This window comes from Eimeria tenella, genomic scaffold, assembly GCF_000499545.2.
Source record: "Eimeria tenella Houghton genomic scaffold, Eth_scaff2117, whole genome shotgun sequence".
In the NCBI taxonomy this organism is placed as follows: Eukaryota; Apicomplexa; class Conoidasida; order Eucoccidiorida; family Eimeriidae; genus Eimeria; species Eimeria tenella.
This window is the reverse complement of record NW_013541965.1, coordinates 5,350-5,736: the sequence shown is the minus strand read 5'-3', so window position 1 is coordinate 5,736 and position 387 is coordinate 5,350. Positions and strand designations below refer to the sequence as shown.

The 387-nt window shown below is 57.9% G+C and overlaps 1 protein-coding gene across 1 annotated transcript in view; it reads right to left on the bottom strand.

The window, feature by feature from the left end:
* Positions 1-335: 335 nt before the first annotated feature.
* ETH_00036505 (mRNA decapping protein, putative) overlaps positions 336-387 on the bottom strand; it is a gene marked incomplete at both ends in the record, with an annotated part of 4,864 nt that continues 4,812 nt past the window's right edge. Inside the window, one exon of the mRNA XM_013374548.1 lies at positions 336-387. Within this exon, the coding sequence (XP_013230002.1) occupies positions 336-387 (52 nt within the window).

Here is a 387-nt window from a genome sequence, read left to right as displayed (position 1 = left end):
GACTCCTTTTGTCGAAGTTTCGACCCGCCGCCCGTGCGCAACTTGGGGTGTACGTACACCGCAGAGCTCGGGGTGTACGTACACGCCAGCAACTTGGGGTGCACGTACACCTCAGCTTCTTGGCAAATTCTTTTGCGTCTCTTTCCCGCATTTTTCATTTTTTAATTTCGCAGTTCTTCAAGAGACAACAAACACCGCTCAAGAGCATCACGCAGGCAGCTCTGTCACAACCTGCTGCTGCTGCTGCAGCAGCGCTGCTGCTACTGCGCTGCTGCTGCTGCTACTGCGCTGCTGCAGCTGCTGCTACTGCGCTGCTGCAGCTGCTGCTACTGCTGCTACTGCTGCTGCGCGGCTGCTGCTACTGCCGCGCGGCTGCTCCTACTGCTG